The 10,833-nt window shown below is 35.2% G+C and overlaps 1 protein-coding gene across 11 annotated transcripts; it reads right to left on the reverse strand.

Moving 5' to 3' along the window:
• Positions 1–493: 493 nt before the first annotated feature.
• LOC113326794 (F-box protein At5g07610-like) lies at positions 494–8,390 on the reverse strand. 11 transcript variants are annotated; one of them, XR_003348540.1, is made up of 7 exons: positions 8,248–8,390; positions 6,921–6,997; positions 6,273–6,462; positions 2,921–3,143; positions 1,725–1,865; positions 1,426–1,492; positions 844–1,210 (listed from the first exon to the last, which is right to left on the reverse strand). XR_003348540.1 is itself a non-coding variant. In XM_026574457.1 (2 exons), the coding sequence occupies exons 1-2, from the start codon at positions 1,772–1,774 to the stop codon at positions 937–939; spliced, it is 606 nt and encodes a 201-aa protein (XP_026430242.1). In that variant the 5' UTR covers positions 1,775–1,862; the 3' UTR covers positions 494–936. The 11 variants fall into 11 exon arrangements, 1 of the variants encoding a protein (XP_026430242.1); XR_003348539.1 differs by adding an exon at positions 3,194–3,310 and having other exon boundaries at positions 1,114–1,492; positions 2,921–2,991; XR_003348537.1 differs by adding an exon at positions 7,137–7,268 and having other exon boundaries at positions 1,114–1,492.
• Positions 8,391–10,833: the final 2,443 nt, after the last annotated feature.

Here is a 10,833-nt window from a genome sequence, read left to right on the forward strand (position 1 = left end):
GTCCACCAAAAATTCGGCTTTTCTTGTGGAAAGCAATCAATGAAGGATTACCGACCTTCTCTCTCCTACATCATATCCATTTGACCAACTCTGACAGATGTCCCAGATGCAATGCTGATCCGGAATCGACGAGTCACCTTCTAATTCACTGTCTGACAGCGAATGCATCCTGGAACACCTTGCTCACTCAACTCACAAACACACCAAACTCAAACCCCCCATCACTCTCATCTTAACACCCCAGACAACCATCTCACAAATCCTACAACAATCTGCTCCAACAAATGTAATCTCCTCCTTTTGCTTTCTTTTTTGGATTATTGCATTACTTTCTTTTTATTGTATATCATTGCATTACTTTCTTTTTATACTTGTTTGTAACATTCAAGGTCCGTCTGGCCATGCCCACCCAAGCCCAGATTACCCGATAGGTTTGTTAGAGATAGGCTGGGACGGCCCGGCTTTACACACTATACAATCTCTAACAAAAATATATACAAGGTGAGCTGACATTCAACAAACAAGTTAAAGGGCATGGTTTACCTCCACAACACAGTTAGAAATTAAAAAAATTACATATTTCATCACTTGATTTGAATTCTAAATGAGTTGCTAAACAAGAGCAAGTGACTCGATATACTGATGAGCGTCGAACCAGGCATATTGTATCGAACCCTGCCCAAGAAGACTTTGCGACAAATCATGCGTTTTTGTGAAACTCATTTTCTTAAGATTGTAGCAAATAATCTTATCCGGTATGTGGATTACCAGACTTGATTCTTCTTCTTTTTCTTCTTCACGAATAAGCAAGATAGAGAGTTCAAAATTGTACAAAGATACTGCTACGTCATCTGCATGGTTACTGTCGTCATCGTTGGGAATCATCTCGGGGTATGAAGTCGCAAGAATTTCCATATCGACCCGATATCTTACATTCTAGAACCTATACTCAATGTCCATTTCCAGTATGTCGAAGAATGTGGAGCTCTGATTGTAAATTGGTACAAGGTGCAAACGGCCATTGTATTCGCCAAAATATCCCATCTTCCTTGCAACCCAATCATCATTATCGGGCAATGGTGGCACTGGGAGTTCCTTTACTAGTTCTCGCTCGATATCGAAATAAACAAAAGAGTTACTCTTGATAATCCAACTGCTAAACTCGCTTGCGCTAATCCAATGCAACGAGCCATTCCAAAACACACCCGGCCTGGAAAATGTATCATGAGATGCGGTGAGGGGATCACCAGCAGATATCTTCCAAGAGTCTGTCTTTGAATCCAAAATATGAATTTGGTATTGGTTTGAACTATTTCCGCAAACACAGACAACTTTGTAATGGGGTGATTTGAATGGGTTGAAAGCTAAGCTCATACTACACACAACAAACAAACCATTTCTTGCAGAATGAGGTTTTGGAATTACTTTACTGTGTTTTGTGGAGGGATTGTTGATGTAATACGTCCGGTTATATCGACTCCATCTACGGTTACTGCAACAAAGAAGACCATTACATGATTGCTCTATCTTCAAACCTGTTGGGTTATTCACATCAAATCGAGAATTTTAATGCGTTCACCACTAGTGACTTTTCTCCCGTCAAGGAAGCTAGGACCCAGACTGAGGTCATCATTGTGGTAACCTTCACTCAGACTGGGTCCTAGGTGCATTAAAGTCATTAAAGGGTGACCTACAATTCTATCTAAGAAATTAAGGAAGCTTACCTTATATAAGGTTGGATCGTCAAAGTCATCAGGTGAAGTTGTCTTAACATCAAGGCCTTTCATCTCCCCTGGTTCCAATAGCCACCTCCACCAGTCAACATTGCAGTAGGTAGTTACTCTGTACATAACCTTCTTCAGTTCCTTGCATATCAAAGGAGTACATACTTCAATCCCAAGAAATTACAATAATCACAACTCTTCTATTCTACTTCCTCTCTTGTGTGCAAACTGTCAAGTTTAAATTATAACCAAATATTGATCTCTTCAAAATCAAGTTAGTTTCCAAATTTGAATAAACAACTTGGGATAATCCAGTAACCATTAACATGAATGAATGTGTCTACTTTTGTTAATTTCTCTAAAAGGATAGAGAGATATGAAAAGTAGGGTATCCATAATATCAAGGCTAGCTTAAACTTCAATGTAAGCTAATTAACACAACTAAATATATATAACAAGTTTAATGGCAGCTATTTGCATTACATCTTTATTTATAAAAGGACTACACGAAGTTCATAGCATCATCTAAAAAGAAGCAATTGAGATGCTTCACTCTGGAGGCCCATAACATGAGTCTTAACTAAAGAATAGTTCAAGAAATTCATGTAAAACATTTCATAATGGTGAAAAAAGTACTTGCATACACCGCTAACAAAGAATGCAACACCACCAGAAACTTCCATTCGACAACCTTAGTATAATACTCGGTTACTGTAAAGAAAAAAAATGTAACAGACTACAGAAAGGGTACCCATAAGGGCCATAACATTATAGACTGTCGAAAGTATCAGATTAGTCCTGGCAATTTCAACCATATAATTACTCTACGGCACTGATGCATCTAAGTCTTTAATCAATTTAAGCATTTGCTGGCGATGACTTGTTAGTATTCTTCCAAGGCTTATAAATTCTTAATGTTACTAGTTTGTCAGTATTCAGAACAACTTTATGACTGCAGAGCTACTGTTCCCAAACATAATTTATTTAAGCTTGAAAGTTCACAAATGAGTAGTTGAATCGCACGATGGATGAAATGAGTACTAGGGGTTGCTGGAAAATGATGAATACTGCACATTTCACAAGCCAACTTGAAATAAAATGTTTACTTCAAATTGAAATTGACAAAAAACACAAGCATGACTATTACTCAATATTAGGTAACCATGAATTCTCGTTAAAATTTCATCAAAGCATACCTTAGAAGGTTGACGTTTGGGCTCGACAAAGTCATCAGGTGAAGTCGCCCTATGAATCCTCAAGCTTACGACTGAAAGACCAACGAAGATAAAATACTAAGCAGCTACAACTGGTTCTGCATATGCATCAATTTCTTCTACCTCTAAAGGTTCTTCTGCTGATCACTAATCTAATACTAGCATTTGATAGAATTTCAAGTTCTCCCATGGATGAGGAATACCACTGTTGATGATTCATAACAGAAAGTAAATAAGACAAATATACCCACTAACAAGGTCATGCTAGATAAATAGAAGTCCCCTGCCGATACTTGTCTGATACAACAAGTCCCACTGTGCATATGTCCATTATAGCAGGTGTCTATAATTTTGATATCACGATTTTGAGTCCTGGAATATAATTAGATAAGTGCAAACAGTAATAAACATTAACCCACACATTTATTCCAACCAGTAAGTGAAACCCTGTAACCATTTACATGTTGACGGGATTATCAGAAAATGGATAGCCAAGAGGGCATGGGAGATAACTACATACAACTATCTATGTAATGAATAATGAATTTTCAACCACTGTTAACATGAACATGTGAGCATGACCATCAAACTTGGTATCCATGGTATGATGGTGATGTAAAAAAGCCTATCTGACATAGCAATTCATTTGTTTCTGTGCGAGAATTCGATGAAATTCATATGACTTAGTTGATTACTTGTATAATCGTAACAAAACCAAACACTAAACACAATAATTGCTCATGAGTGAACAAAATGTACAAACAACTATACAGGTAATCAACTAAGTCATACGAGTATCATAAAACAGCCTAAACTATGTGTATGGGGTTAGTTATAGGTTGATCAAATGTCTGGATATCACTGAAAGACCAACGAAGATAAAATACTAAGCAGCTACAACTGGTTCTGCATGTGCATCAATTTCTTCTACCTCTAAAGGTTCTTCTGCTGATCACTAATCTAATACTAGCATTTGATAGAATTTCTAGTTCTCCCATGGATGAGGAATACCACTGTTGATGATTCATAACAGAAAGTAAATAAGACAAATATACCCACTAACAAGGTCATGCTAGATAAATAGAAGTCCCCTGCCGATACTTGTCTGATACAACAAGTCCCACTGTGCATATGTCCATTATAGCAGGTGTCTATAATTTTGATATCACAATTTTGAGTCCTGGAATATAATTAGATAAGTGCAAACAGTAATAAACATTAACCCACACATTTATTCCAACCAGTAAGTGAAACCCTGTAACCATTTACATGTTGACGGGATTATCAGAAAATGGATAGCCAAGAGGGCATGGGAGATAACTACATACAACTATCTATGTAATGAATAATGAATTTTCAACCACTGTTAACATGAACATGTGAGCATGACCATCAAACTTGGTATCCATGGTATGATGGTGATGTAAAAAAGCCTATCTGACATAGCAATTCATTTGTTTCTGTGCAAGAATTCGATGAAATTCATATGACTTAGTTGATTACTTGTATAATCGTAACAAAACCAAACACTAAACACAATAATTGCTCATGAGTGAACAAAATGTACAAACAACTATACAGGTAATCAACTAAGTCATACGAGTATCATAAAACAGCCTAAACTATGTGTATGGGGTTAGTTATAGGTTGATCAAATGTCTGGATATCACTTATCCCCGCATTTTCGATAAGAAAAGCATATGATTACTCTACCGCATTTATGTCTGTCTTTGATCAAATGCTGATCCTAGTCGATTTCTACCACATATTCACTCTACAGCAGTGATACATCTAATTTAATCAAATTAAGCATTTGTTGGCAATAACTTGTTAGTATTCCCCCAAGGCATAAATATTCTTAATATTACTAGTTTGTCGTTATTCAGAACAATTTTATGACTGTATCGGACGGGCTCAATGCCATTTTTCCAACAGCCCAGTAGGTACCACATACTAAAATAGTACAGTAGTCCTACCAGTTGAGAGGTTAACCGCAATGAACGCACCTATTGAAGATGAATATATATACCATATTTTCCAGTCCGAAGGCTCCTTTGCCCTGGTTAGGCATCACTCTACGGTAATTTTAATTTTAACTCTGCAACCTTCTTCAGTTCGTTCATTTCAAATTTATAGACTGTACTTGTTCTGTTGCTAGATTAGAGAATGGCCCATTCTTAATCATATTATAGATGTCAAGTCTTGTTTTTTTGCGATGCCACAGATATAGTGAAACCCATGCCTAACTGAGAAAGAGCCATGCGTAAACAAAGGATAGCGATGATTTGAAGAACTACATTCTAACCTAGTGCTATACTCAATTACCAAATTGTAACCTAGTCCGAGACCTACTTAGTAGACTAGAAATCAAGAAATAGTTTTGATCATCACATTGACAACAAGCTTGAGATAACAAAACTTGTGGGTTCAACCGAGCATTGCTCTAACAATTTCCTTTTTTGTCAATTTTAGTGACAAAACTATTCATAATAAGTACGGTTATGATGCGTTTGGTAAAGATGGACAGCTAATAACAGCCCTATAAATCAAAAATGATCCCTTCTCTTGCCGATAATTCACCATTAACCGATAGAGTTTCCAATATTTTTCTTCTCCTTCAGCCGATAATTGTGAGCTGTCCAGAATTGAATTCGCTATTCCTGCATTTAGTTCAGTGGCGAAACCTAGAATTCTTGATTTAGCGATGTAAGTTGTACTGATTTATATTCAACTTAAAAAGGCATTCAGTACAACTTACATAGTTAAGTCAGGAACACTAGGTTTCCATTGAACTGAATGCAGGGGTTAGACCTGTAGTAGATAGCGAATTTAATTATGAACAGCTCACATACACCAATTATTGGCTGAAGGAGAGGAATTATTTTTTGGAAACCCTAACTATCGGTTAATGGTGAATTATCGGGAAGAAAAGGGTTCATTTGCTAATTATAGGGCTGTTACTTGTGTTATAGCCGTCCATCTTCACCAAACAAATCATAGGGAGATATAAAAATAAGCAGTGTTCTCGTAACATATATACTAGCATAAGCTTCAATGTAAGCTAATTAACAGAAGTAGATATACACACCATGTTTAGTGGCAGTTAAAGCCATTCAATATAATAGGTCTCTACAAACTGAGATTAATATCATTAAACCTAAAATCACCACTATAGCTAACACAATATAATAGGTCTTTACAAACGACTCCACACATTTTCTTTTTTTCTTAAGCTTTCGTATTCATGTTTTGCTAACAATAACGCGTGTAACAACCAAGGCTTACTCAATATAAGCTGACCAGGAATTCTCTTTAAAATTTCATCAAAGCATACCTTAGAAGGTTGACCATTCGGGCTCGGCAAAGTCATCAGGTGAAATCGTTCTAAGATCAAGGTCTTTGTCCTCTCCCCTGGTTCCAATAGCCATCTCCATCAGTCAACATTGGCCTCTTCGTCATCAAACTTTCCTTGGGCAAAATCCTGGCAGTAAGTAATTTCTCTGGACACAACCTTCTTCAATTCCCTGCATTTTAGAAAAGGAAACATTTAAATGCCATAAATTGTAATAATCATAGACCTTTCTATCCAATTCCTCTGTGTGCGAACTATCGAGTTTAAATTATAACCGTGAGCAAACAATAATGATCTCTTCAGAATCAAGTTAATTTCCAAATTTGAACAAACAACTAGGGATAACGCAGTAACCATTAACAGGAGTTAATGTGTCTGCTTTTGTTCATTACTCCATAAGGATACGAAGATATAAATACGTGTTTCTGAGTAACATATAAATGGCCATTATCTACATTCCATGAGGACAAAGAAGAAAGTGGCATTTTCATAGCGTCAAAGCTAGTTTAAGCTTTAATGTAAAATTATTTAACAGAGCTAGATATATACAATAACTTTAGTGGCAATTAAAGTCATTCCACTTTTGTCTTCACATTACATCTTTAGTTTATGAAAGGACTCAATGAATACCTGTCTGATACAACAGGTTCCACTGTGCATATGCCTGTCGTAGCAGGTGTTTACAATTTAATATCAGAGTTTGAGCCCTGGTGTACAGACAGATAAATGGAAATCGTAAATAACTAAAAAACATTAACACCATAACCATTTACATGTTAACGGGGTTTTTCAGAATCTGGATAGTTACAGGACATGAGAGATTACTATGTATAACTATCTTTTTACCGAATTGCAGTGTCAACCACTGTTAACATGAACAGCTGGGCATGATCATCAAATTTGGCATCCATGGTATGATGGTGACATAAAGTAGATACAAATGAGCCAAGCCTATTTGTCATAGAAATTCATTTCCTTCTGCGCAAGAAATCGATCAGATTTGTAACAAAAGCCAAACACTCAACACAATTATACTGCTTATGAGCCAACAATATATGTAGCCGACTATTCAAGTAATCAACTAAGTCATATTATAAATTAGCCTAGATATGAAATGCATGGGGTTTGTTATTGGTTGATCGAACGTCTCAATTTTCACTTGGACACGAGTCAAATTAGACAATGCGCCCATACACACAGACACACGGCAGGCAGACATACATGGACACAAACATAGTATATATACACATGGTAGAACAACAAACATGTTCGCAAAATGAAACTAAACTTAGAAACTGAAACAAGTGCACATCTCGGGATCAACTAAAAGTAAAAATGTGTTTGGCGCTGTTCAATTATTGTCTGAGACGGTAGAATATCTTATATCTGCATGAAAGGACTGACATTGGAGAGCAAAATATTGTCCAAACACATCGATATAACTAAACATAAGAAATTGAGAGGGGAAGATCACATCGAACGGAACATATACAAATCAGATTAAAGAGACTCAAGCATGGAGATTGAGTGGTGCTGGTGCAAGCAAAAGAAAAACAAATCAGATTCTCCACTGCCACTTCCACCTCAATGAAGATTCATATCATTAAACCTAAAAATCACTACTATAACTAATACAATAATAGGTCTTTGTAAACAACTCCGATGCTTTTTCTTCTTCTCTCAAGCTTTCGTATTCATGTTTCGGCATAAATGCTTGTCATAGTACATCACTAATTATAGCCATTTGTCTAGGGTTTGTGATCAGATCTGTGTCTAGACCATATGATATAGGGTTTGCTGTGAAAAGGAAATGAAGAATCTAGGGTTTGCTTCTTAATTGAGATAAGTAGAAACCCTAATCTTTTGTTTATCGTTACTACTTTGATGAATCCAATTCGGTAACCAATTAAAAGATGAAACACAAAATTAAAGAGAAAAAAAAAACAGGAACCTGTACCTCTAAAGAAGATACACTTTCAGCCGATTTTGATGGTTGATTGTGAATATAAGAACTAGAAATTTCTTGTTTGCTGGAGATGGTGTCTTGACAATGGCAGTAGAATTGGGAAAGGAGGAGTGTGGTGAAACAACCAAGGAAGACCGAAGACTTTCCTAGAGTGTGTGCACGAGAAAAAGACCAAAATGTCCCCTAGGTTTGCGCTGCCTCGGATATCCCCGTCCAAAGTGAAATCTACTATAACCCCCTTGCTATATAGGTTCAATATATAGAAGCCCCCACAAAATGCATCATACATTGTCAACTCCATACTTTCAGAAAATTATATTATTAGGCCTAAAATATCAAATTTGCTTCAGATCTGGCCCATAATTAATTATTACGAATTTTAATAATGACAACACTACCCTTTAGTATTTATACAAGAGGAATATCAGAAGATATTTTCATTTTCTATCTCCGTCTAAAACCAGAGTTGCTCTCATAGATTCATTTTCTAGGGTTTTATCCATTCGTTTGTACAAGATCTAATTCTTCTGATTTGATTTCACATTGATTAGCAAGCAAATCGATCTGTGATTAGAAAGAATCAATTATGTATACAGATTTCCCATCCGCTCCTTTTATACCTCTGTAATTTCATAGATCAATTGCATCTGATCGAGAGACAGATCATATGGAAACGAAGAAGATTTGTTTGATATGAAAGAAGATCAACTACATCTGAAGATTCATTAACATAATCAAATCGACCTGCACGTAAGTTTCATTTATCATCATCTTTTAATTTAATTGAAGGTACCTTAAAATTATGAATTTCAACTGATTTTTCTTTATGAACTCATGATCATAGTTCAGATCTGTTATAGTCTAATCTTTATCTTGATGTTTAAGATAAAAATCTTAAAAACATATAAAATTTCTTTTTTCTAGGTTTCGTTAATTGAAATCAATCGATCTCTTTATCTTAAATCTCGACTGAAAATCGGTTTTCAGATTCGAAATCAGCGAATCATCATCTCTATTACCCATCTATTTGTTACGAGCTTCATATACTTTGACTGAATTGCTCAATTTTGTGTAGTTTACTTCTGATTCTATGTAATTTGTTGTATCTCTATAAACGAAATTGAATTTGTTACACTAGTACTATTTATTGGAAATTAGTGGTGGTGAGATTAAATTTTGAGCTAAACTAATTGGAGCTTATTGATGGAATTTGCAGAAGAAAAGATTGGAGATATGGTGGTGACTGAGATGTAAATGCACAGGCTAGCAGTGGATGTAAATGGCTATAATTTGTTGTTATTTTAGGTTCGATTTGTTGTTTTTTGTATTTCAATTTGATTTTATAGGGTTGATTAAAAGTGGTGGTGATATTTTTGATAGGGAGGTTGAATAATAAGTGGATAGAATTGAAGGAGAATATGAGAAGAAAGTTGATGAATCATATTTAGTTTCCGGTGCTGGTGTTAGTGGTCGTCACATGTAATTAACTTCTTTCAAGAACTGAATCATGTATCTAATTTGGAGTTTTAGTTTTTATTATCGGTTTATGTTCTCAACAGAAATCCATTAGTGATGACGACTTTGCCGATTAACAATGAATACTAGTTGAATGAAACAACAAATAATCTCATCAATATCTGTGGTTATAATTGTAGCCCCCCAAATTCAAAGTTGTTAAGTTGTTAAGGTTCACTTAAATTGTTTAAATCATGTGGTTTGAATGTATCATATTGAAATTGTATAAACTTTATGGTTTGAGTTTACTGTTCTTTTGTTCAGAAGTTGATTAATATTTCAATGTGATTGAGTTTCTCATTTTGATGATGATGTATAACATGTGTAACTTTCGTCTACACATCCAAATTGCATGTGTAACTTGCGTTTACACATCCAATTAGCTTGTGTAACTTTCCTTTACACATCCACTATATATTCCAACTTTTAATTGAAATGAACCTTAACAAATTTTAATTTGGGATAATTGTTGGTTACATTGATGTGTATTTTCTAGTTACACATGTTTTGAATATGTTTGAATACCTCTCTGTAGATTTACTGCGAATGCATGTTGTTGTTTACTTGTTGAAATAGAAATATATGAGTTCAAGTAAACTATGCTAATACGATTGAGTTGTGTCAACTAGAGAAGGAAGTTGTCTTTGGTTGTAGAAACCCTAAAGAGATCTCATGGGCTGAGACTAAATCTGGATACATTGTTGAGCCAACTGGAGTGTTCACTGACAAGTACAAAAATTGCTGCTCATTTCAAGGTTTGATATTATCCCATAATTTTTATTTTCAAACCTAAGTTCCTATTGAGAAATGAACTCCTAGTTATACTAGGCAGTTTCATGTGTAACTGAAGTATATAATCTTGTAGGAATTGGTTTCTTTGAGAAATGATGTGTTGATATGCATGTGTAACTCCTATTTACACATGCTATATGCATGTGTAACTCTTAATTGCACTAGTCATGTGTAATTTCTAATTACACTTTTTCATATGCATGTGTAACTCGTAGTTACACAAGCTAAAACGAAAAAATCTTGCAATTATTTATTTTATAGTACTATGAT

The sequence above is a fragment of the Papaver somniferum genome, unplaced genomic scaffold, assembly GCF_003573695.1.
Source record: "Papaver somniferum cultivar HN1 unplaced genomic scaffold, ASM357369v1 unplaced-scaffold_10, whole genome shotgun sequence".
NCBI classification, from domain to species: Eukaryota; Viridiplantae; Streptophyta; class Magnoliopsida; order Ranunculales; family Papaveraceae; genus Papaver; species Papaver somniferum.

What these genes read in the sequence shown, in the direction of transcription:
- LOC113326794 (XM_026574457.1), bottom strand. Translation starts at nt 1,774, where the DNA reads ATGTTAAGACAACTTCACCTGATGACTTTGACGATCCAACCTTATATA. An exon ending in ACGATCCAACCTTATATAAG is followed by an intron (nt 1,493 to 1,724) that starts GTAAGCTTCCTT and finishes TCTTTGTTGCAG; the next exon opens with TAACCGTAGATGGAGTCGAT.